Below are 20,092 nucleotides of genomic sequence, written 5' to 3' on the forward strand. Positions count from 1 at the left end.
TATAAAAAATGCCTGACTATTATTCACACTTACATAAAAAAGAATTTGCAATTTGTTGAGTATTTTATCCCTCAATAATCTGTATAAAAATTACAACTAAACCAGTGAATTTCAAGCACCAATTCAATCATTTAAACTTTATTAATATTTCTGTTATTGAAGGAGCAAATTATGATGAAGGCTAAGCTAAGATTAGCCAAGTTTAATTTTATAGGCGTGCGGTTTCTTCTGTTCACTCACTTGAACGCCAAACATTTGAAAATGTTTAGGCCAGTAAAGGAATCCTTGGAGGAATCCATTATTTCGGAGTATCAATGGTTTAATATACATTAAAAGCTCTCTAACAAACCACTGCTTTCTTAGTTCTAAGATAAAATAGATTTGCGCACAGGAAATTAAGGGACTGTTCCTCACTCTGACTTAGAAAAGGCAGCACCTACATGGTAGACTAACAAGCACATCTGGACATCTGCTGGCTATGTAAGAAAAGGGTGTTGTTATTTAAGAAGGCAACACCACTGCTCATGGCACTAATGAAGTTTTTCTTGACTAAAAAATTTCCACTAGACATTTGGGGTGGGAGGGAATCTCAGTAAGAGAAGGTTTTTTTTGGTTTTTGTTTTGTTTTTCTGATTTTCAGCATTAGGAAAAAAAAAAAAAAAAAAGTAGCAGTCTGAGCCAGCAGATGAGTAACAGTGTTTGTGATGCCTCTGGTTGTTCCTGAAGAAAACCTGCTCAGATAATGAGGGGTTTATTTAAAATCTATACAACCGCTGTTTTTGTTTCCAGTATTAACATCATACCACTCACGTACACAGTAATTTCTGAGACACAATTAATGTTTCAGTCTTTTCCTACTATTAAGTTTGGTTAATTTTCAGCACACATCAAACCGAACCTTTAGGTCGACTGCATTTAAGAGACGGAAGATAAGACTATTGAAAACAGATTACGTGGAAACCAAAATCTCCATCAATAGTGATTCTCCATCACTTCTGGCCTGTTATCTGAACTTTATCGCAAGAGCACATCATGCAGTTGAAGGAAAAAGCGAGCCGCACTGAAGTCCTGGCGTTAGGGCAGGGGTGAAGGGTCTCGCTGGTCCCCGGGAAGAGCGCCTGCGCTCCGCCCCTCGCTCATCTCGGGGGCTGGCTCTTCACAGGCAGGCTCACCGAGGTCTTCGCTGCCCCCCTCACTCTGCTCCTCACTGTGGTCTTCGCTGGGCCCCGCAGTCTGCTCCAGGCTGTTCTCCAGAAGCGTGGGAGAACTGCTTATCCTGCTCTCTTCTTCAGCGGCCTCGTTTACGGGCTTGGAAGGAGGTGGTGTGGGAGCATCTGACTGCGTGACGCTTTCAGTGGAAGAGATGGGGGCTTTGGTGAGCGCGGTGTCAGCTACAATCTCATTTTGAGGCAAAGATAACTTTTCCACAAGTTTCCACTGAATGATGCTCATGTCTTTTCCACCAGTTGAAATCAGGTGACTGTCATTATGAGTAAAGCTGACATTGGTGACATGGCTGCTGTGGGCACTGTACTTGTGACTGGGAGCCTACATGAAATAAATCAGATAGGAAAATTAAACTCCTTCTTCACATGCCTACTTACAGCAATGGAGGTGACTAGGTTAGGGAGATCATTCAGTTTGTGAAACAGGTAATTCAGATCAAAACCACAAGTCATTGACTCTGAGGAATAAAGCTAGCAGTGATTTCCTTTTAATACCTATTTATATGGGAGAAACAAAGTAATTGGACAGCTGTACTTTCAGACTGTAAAAAAAATGTCTCTTCTGCGTACTTGTTAGGGTTTATTAGTGACTATTCTACTGAGATGGCTAGGGGAGAATTTACTAGGTTGGAAAGATTATACATGATTTAGGAGTCATAATGTTGATCATGTACCAAAAATAAAATATTTTAATATGTTTAGAAGAAATTTAAAACTGCCAAGGTATCAAAATGAAAAAAAAAAAAAAAGACAATGAACAAAAATGAATAAAACACCATCAAGTGGCTTCTCTGTCTTCTCCTTTACCTTAATGAGGAAGGAAAAGACAAGCACTGCCTGCTTGGATGCTTACAGATGGCCCTATTCCCTCCGCCCATGCACTGTAGTATCACAGACAGTAATTAGTAACCCTATGAATATCTTCCCACCATTGACACAATATATCCCCAAACAAAAATTATCCCCAAACAAAAGGCCCTATAACACTAGTTTTTATTAAGTTGATTTTACCTTTGCTTTGGAGCAGGGATACTGAAACAGATGGACTTTGCAGAAGTCATCAGCAACAGCTATCACCTTTCTATTGTGGGATCGCACCAGTGCATTGATATCTGTCCCATCAGATCCTTCTGGCCAGACACCTTTGATATGGAAACATGGGGGGGTGTAGAAAAATTAGCCTGAAAAATACAACTGCCATGCTACGTGTGTTTATTTTAGAATCTTAATTTTCATCCGTGTTCAAACTCTTAGCTGCTAAATTTCCCTTAAAGATTTCTTAGTGGCTTAATACTTCAAATGATGACATTTTATCCAAAATCTAATAATAAACTGAAATAACCTCAAGATGGAAAATTTAAGACTTAAAACTTTAAGATTCAAAAATACTCACTAGTAACCAGCAGGTGGTGCTAGTATATAATTTTAGTTTCAGCTTGTCTCACCTTGACAATAAGCTCCTCCTGTCTAAAGTTTCCAGTTGGAGGGGAAATTCTCAGTTATTTCTGTAGCAAAGTGCAGAAACAATGCCACAGCACTAATTCTTCAGAGTGGACTCTGCTCCCTTTCAGGCAGGCACTTAAAAAAAAACCTCATAGAGATTCTTTCTTAATGGAAATGTATAGGCCATCCACTAGTCTATCATGTTATCCATAGGAGTTTCCATAAACTATTACTTATGTCCAAAGGTCGACACAGCAAATTTAATTATTCTGAATCATTATGAGGCACTGGTGGTCATGTTCAACATAATTAGCACAAACCTCTACTAGACTAAAAAATATACAATATATAACAGTTGAGATGCTGGCCTCCTGTAGTTCAGTACTGCTCTAGAGAACAATTTTTTTTTGGTAAATTCACTAAAGATGAAACACTTCTTGACTGACATCTCTTAATAAGTAAATTAAATATTGTTTGTTTCACTAAAATAACAAGGTAAGTTACTAGCTATTGGCCACTGCTTCAGCTTCACCCAGAATAATGAATTTGTTTATGGACTAGTCAGGGTTATTTTGTTTTAATTTCTTCCATGCCTGGTAGGCTTCTTCATCTCAGCAGCAGCTGTATTTAGAACAAGTACCCATAATGGATTATTTTTCTAATGCACACAGCATAAAGAAATGTTCAGATCTACCATGAGAGTGGAGGAGAGAGTCCAACTTTTCAGAAGGCAGAGATACACTGTTAAAGGAAAAATACCTAATATTTTGGGAATTGCTTTAGGTACTGGTGCCACATCCATATCCAATATTCTAATTACTGAGTATAACATCTCTTTTTAATCCTAACTAACTTTCTCAGAAGGATTCCTACAGATTGGCAAAGACTGAGAAAACTGTCAAAGGACAGATTTCTAGAAATGTCCAAAACATGAGATTAGGAATGATCTCCACACTTTATCTTTAAATAATGTCTACTAAAAATGCCTTTATATGTCAATAAATGGTACTGGGATAATTGGACACCCACATGCAAAAGAATAACAACTGTTGACAATGATGTGGAAAAACAGAACCCTCATACACTGCTGGTGGCAATGTAAATGGTGCAGCCACTTAGGAAAACAGTCTGGCAGTTCCTCAAAAGGTTAAACACAGAGTTACCATTTGACCCTGCAATTCCACTCCTAGGTATAACCCAAGAGAATGAAAACATGTCTACACGAAAACTGTTCATAGCAGCATTATTTGTAATAAAAAGTGGAAACAACCTAAGTGTCCATCAACTGATGATAAACAGAACGTGGTATAGCCATACAAAGGGATGTTACTCAGCCATAAAGTGAAGTACTGATACATGCTACAACATGATGAACCTTGAACATCTGGTGCTAAAGGAAAGAAGTCCGTTTCGATGGATCACATAGTACATGATTCCATTTATGTGAACTGTCCTGAATATGTAAATCATTAGAAAAAGAAAGAAGATCAGTGGTTGCTGGGAGGTTGTGGAAGGGGGAGGGAGGGAGTGACTGCTAATGGGCAGAGTTTCTTTTTGGGGTAATGAAAATGTTCTAAAATTAGATAGTGATGACGGGTGCACAATCCTATGAATATGCTAAAACCACCAAATTGTGCACTTTAAATAGGTGAATTATATGGTATGTGAATGGTATCTCAATAAAGCTGTTATTTTGAAAATGCCTTTACAAATTTGAAAGCTTCAATTTTCACTTGGAGGAAAAAACTGTGAAAGGCAATCTATACTATTATGTAAATGCCTTTCCTTTTTAATTGTCTTTCATATTTATTGGGGACCAAAAGTCTGCTGAATTCTGCAGAGAACAAACCTCATATTGGTTCAATCCTAATACATTCAGTTTCTCTGAACTGTGCATTAATAGTGATAACACTAAAGAGTACTAAGTGAAGTGAGTCAGAAAGACATACTATATGATATCACATATGTGGAATCTAAAATATGACACAAATGAACTTATCTATGAAACAGGAGTGAGAGAGTGGCATAGACATATATACACTACCAAATATAAAATAGCTAGTGGGAAGCAGCCACATAGCACAGGGAGATCAGCTCGGTACTTTGTGACCACCTAGAGGGGCGGGATAGGGAGGGTGGGAGGGAGATGCAAGAGGGAGGAGAGCCGGGGATATATGTGTACGTATAGCTGATTCACTTTGTTATACAGCAGAAACTAACACAATGTAAAGCAATTATACTCCAAAAAAGATATTTAAAAAAAAATACACTCTGCATCTTTATTAAAAAAAAAACAACAAAAAAAACCAATCAGGGACATATAGAACAGACTGGTGGTTGCCAAGGGGGAGGAGGGTGGGGGAGGGTTGGATTGGGAGTTTGGGGTTAGCAGATGCAAACTGGTATATACAGAATGGATAAACTACAAGGTCCTATAGCACAGGGAACTATATTCAATGTCCTGTGATAAACCATAATGGAAAAGAATATGAAAAAGTATGTATATGTATGTATAACTGAATCACTTTGCTGTACAGCAGAAATTAACACAACATTGTAATTCAACTATACTTCAATAAAAAATAAATTGAAAAAAACACATGTAGACTACTTTTCATTTAGAAATTTAAGTATTATACATAAAAACAGCACAAATCGCCTTTTCCGATCAAGTGCAATGTCCTTACCAAAGACTTGAAAGCCTAGCACACAGGTGTATGTCGTCCAATCGATGTCCTTACAATCTGATCGATTCCTGATTAGTTTGCAGCCATTTGGAATGTCCCCTTTAAATTTAGAAACAGGAAGTATAATCATAGTGCTTGTGTACAAATGTATTTGAAAATGCACCTTGACTCAAACTAGCCACGTTTACTTGTATTTATAATCCATACACTGAAAATATTAAGACACACTTGAAAAGGAAGTGTTTAACACGGTTTATAGAACTATAAACTGTTTCCCACTGAAGTTGTTTTTTCTTTAAAAAGCATAAATGCCCATGCATTGTACTCCTTCCTGCCTCCAGGAAAAGCTGTTAAATACAGAACCATTCAGAGCAGGATCAGTCCCCCTGAATAATTTCTCATGACATTTAAGTGAACTCAGTACTGTGAGGTTCTCACTCCTTAGCCAGCTCCGAGTGGCACGTGCTGCTTCAGGTCAGAGGGGCCAGCGCGCAGTAGCTGCGCAATGCAGATGCCTCGCAGCCTGCTCTTTACTGCCCCTGACGGGCGCATCTCAGCCGTATGTGAGCATTCATACTTACAGTACAGGATCTCATAGTCTCCGGAGTTAGACATTATGTACTTGTTGTCTGGAGACCAGTCAAGGTGTGTGATATAGCTGGAATGTCCCTAGGAAGGAACACATCAACTATTAGAAAGCATTTAGAGTTCTGAATGATAAATAGTCTCATAGTAGCCAGTCCTGTCTTCTGAGTAGCCATTCACTGGGAATTCCTGAAGTAGAGAGAGCAGTACCACGGCCTCTGGAACTGAACAGGGCTCAGAACAGGTCTTTGGTTCTTTTTCACACTATCCTGTTGGGAGCTAGAACTGTGGAACTAAAGAGATCTGACCACAGTGGAAACGGTAAGCACTTGGAACGTGAGAGTATCCTGCTGGTCTCTCCATTTTGATACCAGCACCAAGTACTACCTGTGCTACACTTCCAAGAAAGACAGTCTCTTAAAAGACACTGAAACAGATACCACAACCTCGGGCCTTATTTCAAGTCACTAGTGTCCCTAATTAGAGTGACTTCCTTTCTGATAATGAAGTATTGGTTCCATGTTGTGTACAAAAAGAGTACAGTTTTCCTGGGCTGCTTCTTCAGTACCCATGGCACATGGAGGTCTCCTAAAAAAACTATCTCCAAAGAATATTTTTTGGGAAAAGTTATCCAACATCACACTCCCTCCAAACAGCTGGATCCAATAATCATCTGACTCCTTAAACAAGAGGACAGTGATCTTTTTCTGCTTAGGTTTTACTAACACCGGGAATTCAAACAAAAAATTACCAAATGCCATATTTTGTTGGCTTCACATGTAAGCATTTGATTATTTCCAATAAACTACTGCAGATAAATCACACAGGTCTTACAGTTTACACCAAAGCTGACAGAGCCTCAAAAATCACTTTTATCTCCTGCACTCTGTATTAAAACATTTAATTTCAATTGTACTTTTTGAATTACTAGCTTTCTGCTCACATGGTTTTTATTTTTAAAGTTAATAAATTCAGAATACCTTAGGTATAGTTTTCAATGATTTTCACAAAGTATTTTAATCATTCCAGTAGCCTTCTGAAGTCAAATGACATATCCTAAAACCTCTCTGGAGCTATATCTCCACCAAAGTGCTGCATGGCAAATACCCACATTTATACATTTAAATGAATTTAAATTATGTGAATTTGAGACCCTGTAAAACTTCCTGAAGTCACTGGAGATTAGCTGGGTATGTCAGCAAACAGGTTGGGAGTCACTTGCTAGGCATGTGGGAGACCTCCCAACTTAACAAGAAATCAATTTCAATGCCAGAAAGACACATGTGGTTCTTGGGTATTTTCTGAATATGGCAGGAGGGTGGGGTTCACACAGATCTTTTTCATAGTGTTCATGGATCTGATGCCTGGCTCTGGAATCTAGAGAAGCCAGGCTTCTAAGATAAGAAAACTGGTGCTACATGAATGAAGGATTTAACCAGATTAATCATGGCAAAGTGTTTGAATCTTTGTGAAAAGACTTTAATAGCATTATTTAGAAAAGCATCAAAAGCAATGTATGGATACATAACATTGATGTAATTCGTATCTGTGTTGGACACAACATATTTAGATGGTAAATCAATATAAAGTATTCTCAAAAAGAACTCGAGTAGGAGAAGCCCCCAAATTTAGCAAAGACCTTGGGGGAAGTTAACAATTTATATTGGAATACAAAGTGAGTATTTTTTCGCTGATATGGAGTCCAATAAATAAGCAAAGAAAAGATTAGATGCAACTGTCTGTCGGGAGTCTATGGTGCTGCCTTCCCAGAACCACCTCAGAGTGTCCTTGTCTCACCCAACTCTTAGGCCACGAAGGGTACATACAAGACTTGGGGGGAAACACCCTCAAACGTCACCCCACAGGCACAGACACAGCTGAGAGCAAAAAGTACACCTCGCTGAACAGAAACAGGAGAGTACTCTTAAGCTGGTACTTTCATCACTGCCTTTAAGCAGCTGAATGGTATAACCACAATAACAATCACAAGTGATGGTGCCTAAGAATAACTCTGGAAAAATAAGAAATATCTCAGCTGAATCTTTGTTAATCACATGGAAGGTCATCATGTGCCTCAGTGGTTTGCAACCGTGGCTGTATATTAATATTACCTGAGGAGTTTTCAAACAAGTACAGAGGCCTTGAGTTAGGGCACTAACTTTTTTCCTAAGTAGGTATCCGTGTGTCCCCTCACCCTCTAGGGCAGTGACATCCAATGGACCTTTCTGCAGTGATGAAAATGTGTATCTGCACAGTCCAATGCAGAAGTAACTAGCCACCTGCGGCTTCTGAGTACTTAAAATGTGGCCAGTGCTCCCAGGAAACTGAATTGTATTTAATTTCGTAAACAAAGTTGTGGTTAGTAGCTGTGATGCTGGACAATGCAGGCTGAGAAGAGTCCATTGTCTCTCTACTGATTTGAAATACCTTTTATTATCTAGTAAATTTCCATATAAACAGAGATTTGTTTTTGGACTCTCTTTTCTGTTCCATTAGTCTATCTGCCTATTCCCAGCCAACTGTGATAGTTCGTGGTATGAGGAAAATTTCAGATGAACTTTAGAACCATTTTATCAAGCTCATAAACATTGTGCTGAAAATTTAAGTAAGTGCATCAAATTTAGAGAATAGTTTGTAGAGAACAGACATGTTTATGAAGTCTTTTCTTCTAGAAATATGTTATGTCTATTTTTTCATTTCTTAGTTTGTGTTTCAGCCATGTTTCACATAGCTTCCTGTGCTTTTCTTGCTAGGTCTATTCTCAAAGCATCTACAGTTTTTTGTTACTACTGCAATTAGGATTTTTTTCCCATCACATTTTTGACGTGCTTTGCTGGTGTGAGAGAAAGCTGACCTTTAGAGTGTAGACTGTAGAGTGTAGCCTACCCAATCCGATCTTTAGACTGTAGATCTGTAGAGCATAGTTTATCCATTCCACATTCTCTTAAGTGCCCAGCTAAAACACTGTTATTTCCTAATCTCTTTTGCAGCTATGGGTGGCAGAAGTCACTGAGCGGGGCTTCCAGGAAAACTTTAAAAATCGACTTAGGAGGAAGAGTGTCTTTTTCCCCCTTGCTCTGTCCCCCTAGAACTAGGACGGGATGACTGGAATTCCAGCAGCACCTTATTGAGCATGATGGAGTAGCAAGAAAGAAGGATCCGGAGTCCCTGATGACTTCTTTTAAATGGGAACACATCCCTCATTTGTTGAAGCCACCAAGTATTGCAATATAATTCCTAACTGTTATGGTAATATTGAAATACCTACTGCATTAGTTTTATGGGTAATTTTCTTGGAGATTTCTAGGTAGACAGTTTTAAAAGTCTTTTACTCTTCTCTTCTTTATATATATTTTCATTCACCAAAATCCTGACCAAAAAACACTTATTTTACCAGCACTTCTTGCCTATTCTAACAGACTTTGTAATGCTTTTTAGTATACCACTGCAACTTCATTACACTCCATCTCCTGGGCTAAGATCTTTGAGTAGCAGTGTTAAAAGGTATACAGGAATTGGAGTCAAACACAAAGCTATTACGCTGGCACTCAGGGACAGTTTCAACTGCTTGGTTACACTTTATTAGAGGGACACTTCCTAAAGTTCTAAGCCCAGTATGTTTCTGAAGCTATAGCGTCACTTAAATGTTAACTAGTAACAGGAAATATTGGAAACAAAATAGAAAACAGCATTTGTATCTGGAACTCTGAGAGTAGGTCCAGTTGCCACATTTTAATCTTTACAACAATCCTATAAAAGTAGGAACTATTATAATCTCCAGTTTTAAGATAATAAAATTAAGACTCAGAGAAGTTAATTAACTTGCCTAAAGTTGCAAACTAGTAAGCAGCAGAGCCAGCATTAACCCAGTTTTGTCTGTCCTGTATCATAGCAGACAACAGATAAAAGGAGTTAATATGAGACTATAAGACCAGCTGGTGGAAGCAGACAGCAAGGAGAAGTGAGAGCTGGAAGCAAAGCACAGAACAGAAGATAATTAGAAAAGCAGAGTAGCTGAGCCTTTCATTACAGCCGCAAAGAGTACTATAAGCTTTAACAGTTCCTGAAGATATTTCATAATAATACTTCATATGCTCTAAAGATAAAAGCTGCCTAACTGGAGAAGGCAAAGTGTCATGAAATTGATAAACTTGGCAATTCTCAACACTTCCAAGGTCGTCTCATTATCCAGTGTCCAACACTGCTCTTTCCTTTCTGCATCAGTTGCTGTACTCTAAAAGCACAGTACACTGATATACACATTGAAAAATCTGAGGCCTTTTTGTATCTTGGGAAGTCTGCTCTACTAAGAGTTACGAGAACAGGGTTCAGGCCCCAGATCTGCCACTATGTCAAGATGTGACCAAGGACAAGCCATTTATCTTCTCTGAAACTCAGTCTCTTCATCCGTAAAATGAGAGCTGAGCTAAGTTAAGTGCTATAGTGCGACCTGTAAAATTTTATGATTCCACAAGATTAAATTATATTTGATAATGCTCTGTTTATTAAGACATGGACTTTTTAAAAAGGTTGGGGTAAAAAATAATTAAGAAAAATTTGGTGCCTGGTAGGGTAAACTTAAGTAATCTGAAAATTCCTTTCAGTGGAATATTTCATTTGATTATGCTGTACAATGAGGCACTATTATACTACTATTCCCAAATATTAAGATAATAAATCGATTAAAAGATATATTTAAATAAATTAATGGATACTGATTCATAATTTTTGTCAAAGTAAATAAAAATATTTTGGATAAATTATAAAACTATAAGGTTGCTTGTAGATCAGTTTATAGGCTGGTTTTAGCACATGGTACAAAATACACCCCGCCCCCCAAAAAAGCAAAAAGCAAATAAACAAAAAAAAAGCAGTAAGTCTCTTCTCTGAATAGAAAATGGCCTGGGTTTTACTTATGTATATACTTTTAAAAATTCATTCTTTTATTCATTCCCCTAAAACTCTTTTGTGATAAAAACTGTTAAAGGGGGATTTCCCTGGTGGTCCAGTGGTTAAGAATCCATCTTCCAATGCTGGGGATGCTGGTTCAATCCCTGCTAGGGGAACTAAGAACTTACATGCTGCAGGGCAACTGAGCCCACGTGCCACAACTACAGAGCCCGTGTGCCGCAACTACAGAGCCCACGTGCCACAACTAGAGAGAAGCCTGCACACCACAACTAGAGAGAAGCCTGCGTACCGCAACTAGAGAGAAGCCCGCACACTGCAACCAAGACCTGACGCAGCCAAAAAAAATAAAATAAATAAATAAATATTTTTTAAAAAAAGACTGTTAAAGGATCTGTGCCACTAATTCATCAAGTAATTTGCTAATCCTAAATTGACTGGTAATATAGATACCAAACTACCTCATTTTCTGTAAATTCATAGTTAACATATACTGAGTACTTCTTACTTGCCAAGCACTACTGTAAGTATTTTATATGCCTTAACTTGTTTTAATCCAGTGAAGTAGAAAGTACTACTATCTTCACTTTACAGATGAGAAGACTGAAGTAGAAGGTTTAAATAACTTGCCCAAGGTCACATTTGTGGGTGGTGAAACAAGAGTTAAAATCCAGGTAGTCTGATCCCAAGTTTATGCCCTTAACCACTATGCTATACCTCCTGCCTTTCTCATCCTGTTATCAGCTTGAATGTGTACTTTTTGAGGACAATGAGCAAATCTTATGTATATCCCCAGTGCCTAGAACATTACCCTAGTTAGCAGACTGCCTGCCATAAGATAAGTATTCACTATGTCTAGAATTGAATCTAATCTTCATCTTAAAATGCTAAACTAATCAATCAGAAATGCAGTAAATTAAAGGAAATATGCTTCTATTAATTCTCTTAATACAGACAAATCTCCATATAAACTATGTTTAGTGCTAGAGAGGTCACCTAGGAAATTGCGGAGTGTCAAGGATGGGCAGGATCATGGGACACTGAGATTAAAATGTTAGAGATACCCTTCCATTTCTGACTCACTCCATTTTAAAAAAGCATTATTTTCTAAGGATTTCCTAAGGAAATAGCTTTGATTTAAGAAACTGCATTAAAACTAGTAGTCAGAGAGAGAGAGGTAACAATATTAAACTCTCATCAAAGGAGAAACCTTTCTAGAGCATACAGGGAACTGCAAGATTCTACTGTCAGGTAATTTCAGTTTCAAAGATAGAGATTAAATTTTAAATCTGCTAAGTTTAAAGGTGATACATCAATGTAAACATTTAACTCTCTTTTTACAGAAGTAAAATTTTCTAACAATTTTATAGATTTACTTCACTACTTACAGTGCACTTTCCATGTCTGCTGTACTTTCTTCCATTTTCTGAGACTACATAGAGGTAAATAAAGTTGTCATGAGATCCCACAGCCAGGAAGGTGCCATCTGGAATGAAACAGGAAAAAATGTTGATTATAGAAATACATCGATAGGTTTATTTACTGTCACTTTACTGGACCTACACCAAATGATATTTTACAAATGTTGTTAAATCTCATCAACTTAACTATTCTTCGGTGTTTAATGAATGACTCCTTCCATCACTAAACATACTTGAAAACCAAATGGTCATCTGGTTGAGTACACAATCCCTTCTTGGAAATGCTCACGGGTCTTGGACTCTTCCCTTAGTCTCATCTCCTCCTAGTTAGCGACAGACTGGCCCTAGGGAGGTTAACCTACTTTTATGGGTCTAAGTATACAGTATTCATATGGCAAGCTGAGTGTACAATTGCTCATTTCAGCTGAGGACATATGATCTCTCCAACTACAGGGTCCATTCTCTTGGGAAAGGACCATGTTCTCTCACAAAGGACCACTGTACTCACCACGTAACAGATGGTCAATAAAGTCCATTTGATCTTTGGGTTTTAAATGCTACATCTGCAGTAGTTATTTGCTATTACAGCATTGAAAAAAGCCAAAACCTTTTCTGCTTCAAGACAACTCTTGCCAAGCTTACAGCTTGAAGCAAATACTTTTCCTTCCTTGTTCAACACAGAGAATAGCATTCTGAGCTTCCTCTGAAATGACTTAGAAGAAATCAAAAAGATCATTTGGACTCCACACTGATCCAACAACTACTGGAATATATTTTTGAATATAAGAAAATGTCACTCGAACTAACTCCAGGGAAGAATTATGTGGCTCAAAACCATATTAATAGCGGGAAAAAGGAACCAACTATCATGGAAACTTAATTAACATTTTGAATAAAGTATGAAAAGAAGTAGCTAAACGAATTGATTAAATTCATCAGTTGCTGAGTATTTTATCTAATTAACAGACCAATCATTACTATGTAACCAGTAAAAATCAAACTAGATTTTAAAGCACTTGAAGGGCCTATAAAATTTGTATATTTTGAATATTATTATAATTTATTTTCTATTATCTTATATACAAAGAAAAGGTTGCTAAATAGATTAACATTCAGCCTAATACAGTACCTATTCAAAGTTCTAAGTATTTGTAGTTCCAAAAAAATGGGATTTGATTGCACTGTATTCTGTTTTCAATTGCAAATGCAGTTGTAACAGTTTGTTCTAAATTTATGTTTGCTTGATGATTTAGAATGTTGTTTAACTTTAGCAGATCTTTTGCTGTTTCCTGCAGCAGAATTTAATCTAATGTTGGGGGAAACATATTCAATACTTAACAACTCCAGAAAGTAGAGAAAAAAGTAGTCAGCTTTACTGGAAGTGAAAGTATGCAATTACAGAGAAATGCTGTAAATGCCAGGAGTGGGAGTAAATCTGCCTACCTAATGAGTAGCGCATCACAGAGAGCTGTTCATTCCCGTCTGTGTGGATAGAAACTAGATCTCTGGTTTCTGCATCCAGAACAAACCACCTGTTAAGAAGTAAAAAATCAAAAATTTTCTCAGATATTAGCATTTATAGAAAAAAAAAAAAGGTTGCTGACTTTTTCTTCCTTTTAATAAAGAAATTCTAATAATGCCCTTAAGCTGGACATGTTTCCCTTTTCTAACGAAGGATGAGTGCAAAATGTTGCAAGATACAATATAAATATACTTATACGGGCCTAGGCACGTTCTCATTTCTATTTAGGTATTCACTGAATGCCAATGGTGTCTCTTTGCGAGGCACTGTCCAAATAGAAAATGACAGGATTATCAGTGTTCTTGAAGATTACACTAGAGCCAGGAAAAAGGAAATGAGCCAATTAAAACAAAGAACGATTAAGTGCCAATCTCACCGATGGTGACTACATACAGCAGAAGAACTCACAGAAGGGAAATGAATAGCAGACAGAGAAAAACCTTTAGGGAGGATGTAGAATATGAGTTGAGCTGAATGTTGAGGGAAAAGAAGTAGAGGCAGTTGAGGCAGGAGGAGTGACAGCTGCACTGCCATGGAGGTGGGAAGGAGCACGGACAGTATGATGGTGGGAGGGAAAGGCAGAGGGCCATTCATTTGGTGAGAGTTCAAAGGGACCAGCAGGGGGCACTCCTCCTCTCCAGTACCCCCAACACCTGCACATGCAAGCTCTAAGTTCTTTGAAAAACAGTTCTTCATTCACATTTACAGGAAAAGTCAAAATGTAAAAAGCCTCTTGACAGGTAAAACAATGACTTAAATCCAACTACAGAATAAGTGACTCTTATCAGACCCTGTTCTAAGAGCACCTGAAGGAAGAGATGGTGCTTCAGAAGAGTAGGGTGAGATACTGAGTACAAAGCAAAGACTGGGAATTAAGGAAGGACAACTAAAGGATAGATAAGGGAGAGGAGGGCAGGTTATGGACAGCACACGCAGTTAGTTGGAGGAGTCTGGAGGTGAGCACTGCCTGGCTCAGATCAGGCACTAAAATAAACATTTATAGAATGTACAAATGAACAAATAGAAGATAAGTCTCGAACGTGACAAATGCAAAGGTTTAGCAAGAATTACGTGGCAGCAGTGCAGTGTGTAGGAAGAAGTGGTTGGGGTGGCAAGAATGGAACAAGAGTAGAAAAATAAAATCACTCTTAATCTCATGGAACTGGATGGGACAAAAGAGCAGCAAGTTTTGTTTCTAATTATTCAGATGGGAAAAAGTCCACCACTAAATTCAGTAACAGCAATCATAACGACAGTTCCTTTTAATTTTGAAGCTTTATAAATAATATCTGGACAGAGACCACTATCCCTTCAGATAAAAAGAAGTATTAGGGCTTCCCTGGTGGCGCAGTGGTTAAGAATCCACCTGCCAATGCAGGGGACACGGGTTCGAGCCCTGGTCCGGGAAGATCCCACATGCCGCAGAGCAACTAAGTCCACGAGCCACAACTACTGGCCTGCGCAATACAACTACTGAAGCCCGTGCACCTAGAGCCCGTGCTCCGCAACAAGAGAAGCCACTGCAATGAGAAGCCTGCACACCACAATGAAGAGTAGCCCCCGCTCGCTGCAATGAAGACCCAACACAGCCAAAAATAAATAAATAAATTTAAAAAAAAAGAAATTTTAGGAGACAGTAAAGGGCTTAAAAGAATTTTTTAAAAAAAGAATATTTAGTGATGTTGCTTAACATGCCTTCGTATATTCAAGGTAGAAGATAAAAAACTAAAGGATCTCGACTCTTTACCTATCACTGAAATCTCTTTCTAATTAAACATGTTCGTGAATGAATTAGTAATTTGTGAGTTATGGGTTGAAACTTCTACATAGCTAACCTAATTCATAAATTCTGTCTTTTACTCGGGTAAGAGAAATAGCTTCTATCTGTGAATACCTGAGTTTATTAAAAGCCAATCAGGGCTTCCCTGGTGGCACAGTGGTTAACAATCCGCCTGCCAATGCAGGGGACACGGGTTCGAGCCCTGGTCTGGGAAGACCCCACATGCCGCGGAGCGACTAGGCCCGTGAGCCACAACTACTGAGCCTGCGCGTCTGGAGCCTGTGCTCCGCAACAAGAGAGGCCGCCATAGTGAGAGGCCCGCGCACCGCGATGAAGAGTGGCCCCCACTTGCCACAACTAGAGGAAGCCCTCGCACAGAAATGAAGACCCAACACAGTCATAAATAAATAAATAAATAAATAAATAAATAAATAAATAAATAAATAATATCCAGGAGAAATATTAAAAAAAAAAAAAGCCAATCAGCAGGTAACTGGCACTTTGAAGCCCTGCGCTGAATGTTTGATCATTTCCACTTCAAAAGGTGCATAAAGAACATATCTTATTGCAACTGGACAGCACCCACAGATCACAGGTTTCTTCTGAGGATGTAATTCATTAATCAATTTTTATGGCTGCCACCATGGAACTCCTAGAGCCAAGAAATGCCAAAGCTGATGCCAAGTGAACCACCTTTTCAGGGTAAGGGAACAAAATATTCCAACGTGGAGTGAAAAGACATACCTAAAGAACACTGAGACACAGCACCGCTCTGTAGGTATGAGGTTTCAAGTTTTTAATGAGTTTATAGAAACTTTACTATACTTTCTTAGGCATTTAAAATTACCAATTTTTATTTTGGAGAAGCCTCAACTGATACTGTCTATTTCCAGTTCAGATTAATCTTCCTAGGGAAACTGCAAACAATTTTATCTCTTTGAAAACTCCCTTTAAAAGTAATAAAAAAGGGAATTCCCTGGAGGTCCAGTGGTTAGGACTCTGTGCTTCCACTGCAGGGGGCACGGGTTCAATCCCTGGTTGGGGAACTAAGATCCTGCACACCGCACAGTCAGCCAAAAAAAAAAAAAAAGTAATGAAAAAAACCCAGAATGTCTGTTGGTATAATATGTAGAAACCTAAAACTCTGAGTCATTTACTGGTTAGAGATGGCAGCTCTCAAAAAAGAAAAAAAAAAAAACCAACAACAAAACCCTACCTACTTTTTCTATTTCTTTAATTACATATCAGAGATTAATTCTTCCACTTTTGGCAAGTAATTTTTAGTAATAATAACTTTGCTGTTAAAAGTATACAACTTCCATATGGATCCCCAGCAATGATTTTAAAGCTCCCACCCTTTTCACTGCATGAATTACGTTCTACCTTGAGAAAAGACTTTCTGGCTCAGGACCTCTATCCTTAACAGAAGTATGGAGAGGATAACAAATCCTTTAGCAAAGGGAATTTTCTAGAAATAAGTATTAAGTTTTCACTGTGCTCAATTGCATTCTCATTCTAGTCTATAGAGTATATACATTGAAACCAAGCTTCTGCTTTAAGGTAATTTGGAATCATTATGGGGCTCTATAGGGCCTAAAGGACTTAAAGAATCTTCCTAAATGTAACTGCTCAGCATCACAGATGGGAAATCTTCGGCCATATATTTAAACTAATCTGACTTGTGAGTCAAGTACCCACACACAGTACCACCATTAACTAGATGACTTTTTAAAAAAGACACTTACTGATTTCTTTAGTGGCAAAAAGAGAATCATAAGATTTCAGAGCTGGAAAGTATCATACTTTACAGTCCCTAAATGAATATATATGTGTTCATAATATGAGTTAAAAAATATTCATCATAATATAAAGTGTATCCTCTGGGTGGCAGGTTTGTAACTTTTTCCCAACTGCTTTTATGAAGCTTCTCCTTATAAGAATGGAATGTGGCTTTTATAATCGGAAAAACATAAAGTCAAAAGCAGGGGAAAGAGAAGCCCAATTCAACCCTCTTATTTTACAAATAAGAACACTGAAATCCCATGATGTCAAAACACTTGGCCAGTCATCAACCAACTAGTTAGTGGCAGAGCCGGGATAAAGCTTCTAGCCCTTGTGCTTTTCACTACATCACACCAGGGAAGGGTGTGATCCCATGGAAAGTGCTCTCTCTGCCTGAGATACACTAACATTCAGGATCTAGAGAAGAAAGAAGTCAGCAAAGGGGGCAGAACTGGCGTTTATAACCCAACCGGGGAGACGGAGTGAGTTCATAAAGTGGTAAATAGTTTAAAGTAAAATGAATGACACAAGTTAAGGATTATGAGGTTTCAGAGCAGGGAGTAATCACTGAGGATGTGGGTGGTCTTGGATTTCATCACATCAAATGTGGCAAGGAGAGGTGGGACATAAACAGGTGGAGAGGGATAGGTAAGAAACTACAAAAAGGGCTGAGGTGTATCTGAAGGACAACGACTTAACCATTCTCGCTGGAATGGTGAGGGGAAAGATTTTTAATGGGCTTTAAAGGCCAGGCTAAACAAGTTTGGATTCCACTGTTTAGCAATCAACAGGCCTTTAGGAACGTTCTAGTCCAGTTAGCTCATAGTTTCTTGTGTTTGCTCAATCCATTCCTCCTGCTTGATATAAGCTCCTAACTCTTCACTGCCTCTTCGAAATCTCAGAACTCCATCAAGGCAGGACCAATCCCATCTCCTCTGTGAAGTGTTCTCTGACCACTCAGGCTCACAGTAATTTCTCTGTTGATCTTCAAGCATTACTGCCTGTTTATGCAAGTAATACTAAACTACTGATATGACATGCTCTGTATCTTTTTATGTAGTATCTAATTAGGTTATAAGCTACTTGGGGTAGGGACCATGTCTTATATAATACTTCTTTGTGCCACTCACTGCATCTAGTGCTTTACAACTTGTAGGAGCACAGAGTGACTCCGAACTGCAATTATAACAAGGCAGAACTCAGGGAGATTCATGCTGATAGAGTTCAAAGACACTGTACACCCTGGGAAATGAGCTCAGGAGTACTGATGGGCCAAGTTCAGCACCATCAAATTACAGAGGGAAACAAGCTATTCTTTTCTAATTAGAAGTTTTCTCTTTTAATTATGTCTAAGAATAAAGTCTCAGCTAGTGCTAATATGTCTTCGACATCTCCCTTTTGAGCTAAAGGAGCATTTCTTACACTCAGAACCTTTCTAGTCAACAGTAGAATTTGATAACAGTACTTCAGCTACATTGCTGGTTTGCCAAGGTTACAGTCATCATCAAAACTAACCTTTAAAAATTGTATAAAAAATTCAAAAAAAAAATGATGAGTGGAGCTGGATCACTTAAGTCTCTCCAGGTCTAACGTTCTGTGATTCCACATCGAAAACTAAATCAAATTTTTTACCTTCCTGCCCACCAGGTGCATTTTCCCAGCTTGCTCTTCCTTGTCAAAGCTGTCACTATAAATCAGAAACTTTGGGGGTCTCTTTTGAAGTCATCTCTCTCAGTCTGCCCTCTCCCCTTTCCATTCCAATATGGTTATATATAGTATGTTTTATATACTGACTCAAGTCCACGGATTTCTTTCTTTGAAACAATTTGAACTTTAATCTTTGCTTTTTATTCTCCCTACCATCATTTCAAGTCTATTGATTTCCCTAACTCTGGGTGTCTCACCTCCATTTACCAGCCTATAAAATGACTATGGCAAAAACTCCTTTCTTAAATAGTGTATGGTGGTTTAGAAATAGAAATGGGTCCAACCAGGAAAAGAGTAAAGTTCTGTGCAAACTGCTTGGGGAATTTTGTCTGAGCTGACACCTGACATCCTGATGGGATGGCAAATATATTTGTGGTTTCTCTAAGGCCTGCAAGTGATATAAAGAGATTAAGTGCCTTTTGAGAAACTAGTTTCAAAAAAAAGGAAGGGAGGGACTTCCCTAGTGGTGCAGTGGTTGAGAATCTGCCTGCCAATGCAGGGGACACGGGTTCAATCCCTGGTCCAGGAAGATCCCACATGCCACGGGGCAACTAAGCCCGTGTGCCGCAACTACTGAGCCTGCGCTCTAGAGCCCGCATGCCACAGCTACTGAAGCCCGTGCTCCACAGTAAGAGAAGCCAAAGCAATGAGAAGCCCACGTTCCGCAACGAAGAGTAGCCCCCGCTTGCCTCAACTAGAGGAAGCCCATGCGCAGCAACAAGGACCCAATGCAGCCAAAAAATAAATAAATTAATTTAAAAAAATAAAAATAAATATTTATTAAAAAAAGGAAGGGAAAGGATGATTAATTGGGGTCTTGGAAAAATCAAGCAGAATGTATTTTACCAATAATTCAGAGATTATAAACTTTCAAATTCATAACGGTTCAGGTTCACATGTATTGTGAGCTTCATGAAGAACTTTAAATTCCATCAAGAAACACAAATTTAAAAAAATTGGAGAATGTTATATTTGAAAATGTGTGGTATGCCTAAGTGCAATTTATTAATTAAATGGCTTATATAGTCAGT

At 38.4% G+C, this 20,092-nt stretch overlaps 1 protein-coding gene across 8 annotated transcripts in view; it reads right to left on the reverse strand.

The window, feature by feature from the left end:
- The window catches only part of EML4 (EMAP like 4), a 163,901-nt gene that overhangs the window by 1,302 nt on the left and 142,507 nt on the right, over positions 1-20,092 (reverse strand). For 4 of the 8 annotated variants that reach the window (XM_082358022.1, XM_082358023.1, XM_082358020.1 and 1 more), the window contains 6 exons: positions 13,714-13,802; positions 12,238-12,335; positions 5,938-6,025; positions 5,357-5,455; positions 2,238-2,368; positions 110-1,548 (listed from right to left, as the gene is read on the reverse strand). In XM_082358022.1, coding sequence (XP_082214148.1) covers positions 1,075-1,548; positions 2,238-2,368; positions 5,357-5,455; positions 5,938-6,025; positions 12,238-12,335; positions 13,714-13,802 — 979 coding nt within the window. In that variant the 3' untranslated portion in view covers positions 110-1,074. Of the gene's footprint in view, positions 1-109; positions 1,549-2,237; positions 2,369-2,405; positions 4,123-5,356; positions 5,456-5,937; positions 6,026-12,237; positions 12,336-13,713; positions 13,803-20,092 lie in introns of those variants that run through there. The other 4 variants (XR_014235099.1, XM_082358025.1, XM_082358021.1 and 1 more) reach the window with 4 other exon arrangements.

Source organism: Balaenoptera borealis, assembly GCF_965194805.1.
Source record: "Balaenoptera borealis genome assembly, chromosome: 15".
Lineage (NCBI taxonomy): Eukaryota > Metazoa > Chordata > Mammalia > Artiodactyla > Balaenopteridae > Balaenoptera > Balaenoptera borealis.